At 49.0% G+C, this 874-nt stretch overlaps 1 protein-coding gene across 1 annotated transcript in view; it reads left to right on the plus strand.

The window, feature by feature from the left end:
• LOC147818167 (nuclear factor 7, ovary-like) overlaps positions 1 to 874 on the plus strand; it is a 6,027-nt gene that overhangs the window by 212 nt on the left and 4,941 nt on the right. Inside the window, exon 2 of the mRNA XM_087178397.1 lies at positions 15 to 391. Coding sequence (XP_087034523.1) covers positions 15 to 391 — 377 coding nt within the window. The remainder of the gene's footprint in view (positions 1 to 14; positions 392 to 874) is intronic.

Here is an 874-nt window from a genome sequence, read left to right on the forward strand (position 1 = left end):
TCTGTCACACACAGTCAGAGCCACAGAGGACGAGCTGAGAGCTGAAGACCTCTCATTCCTGAAGAACTACAAGGCTGCAGTGGACAGAGTCCAGCAGCGCCCCCTGCTGGAGGATCCACAGCTGCCCTCAGGAGCTCTGATAGACCAGGCCAAACACCTGGGCAACCTGACCTTCAACATCTGGAACAAGATGAAGGACCTGGTCTCCTACAGTCCTGTGGTTCTGGACCCAAACTCTGCCTATCCAGGACTCATCCTATCTGAAGATCTGACCAGAGTGAGATTTGGAGAGAGACAGAAGCTTCCTGACAATCCAGAGAGGTTTGACTCCTATGCCTTAGTCCTGAGCTCTGAGGGTTTTGACTCAGGGACTCACAGCTGGGACGTCCAGGTTGGAGACAGTCCAGTCTGGTTTCTGGGTGTAGCTGCAGAGTCTGTTGAGAGGAAGGGGAAAGAAAAAGCTCGAGCTAAATCATGGACAATATGGTTTAATGAGGGTGAATACAGAGCACGATCTCCATCAGATCCCTCCACTGTTCTCTCAGTGAAGAAGCTCCAGAAGATCAGAGTGAATCTGGACTGGACCAGAGGAAAACTCTCGTTCTCTGATCCTGATACTGACACACACATACACACCTTCAAACACACCTTCACTGAGAGGATGTTTCCATACTTTAACACAATCAAAGATTTTCCTCTGAAGATATTACCAGTGAAGATCAGTGTCACTACACAACAAAGATGAAGAACATGATGGTTTAAGATCTTTAATACTTTAAAATATCTTTGTGTGTGGAGGGAGGTGGAGGGGGATGGAGGGAGGTGGAGGGGGGTGGATGAGGTGGAGGGGGGCAGGTTGAATGTGTAACAGCAT

Source organism: Seriola lalandi, unplaced genomic scaffold, assembly GCF_002814215.2.
Source record: "Seriola lalandi dorsalis isolate HSWRI2012SDOR001 ecotype SW California unplaced genomic scaffold, Sedor1 jcf7180002054686, whole genome shotgun sequence".
Lineage (NCBI taxonomy): Eukaryota > Metazoa > Chordata > Actinopteri > Carangiformes > Carangidae > Seriola > Seriola lalandi.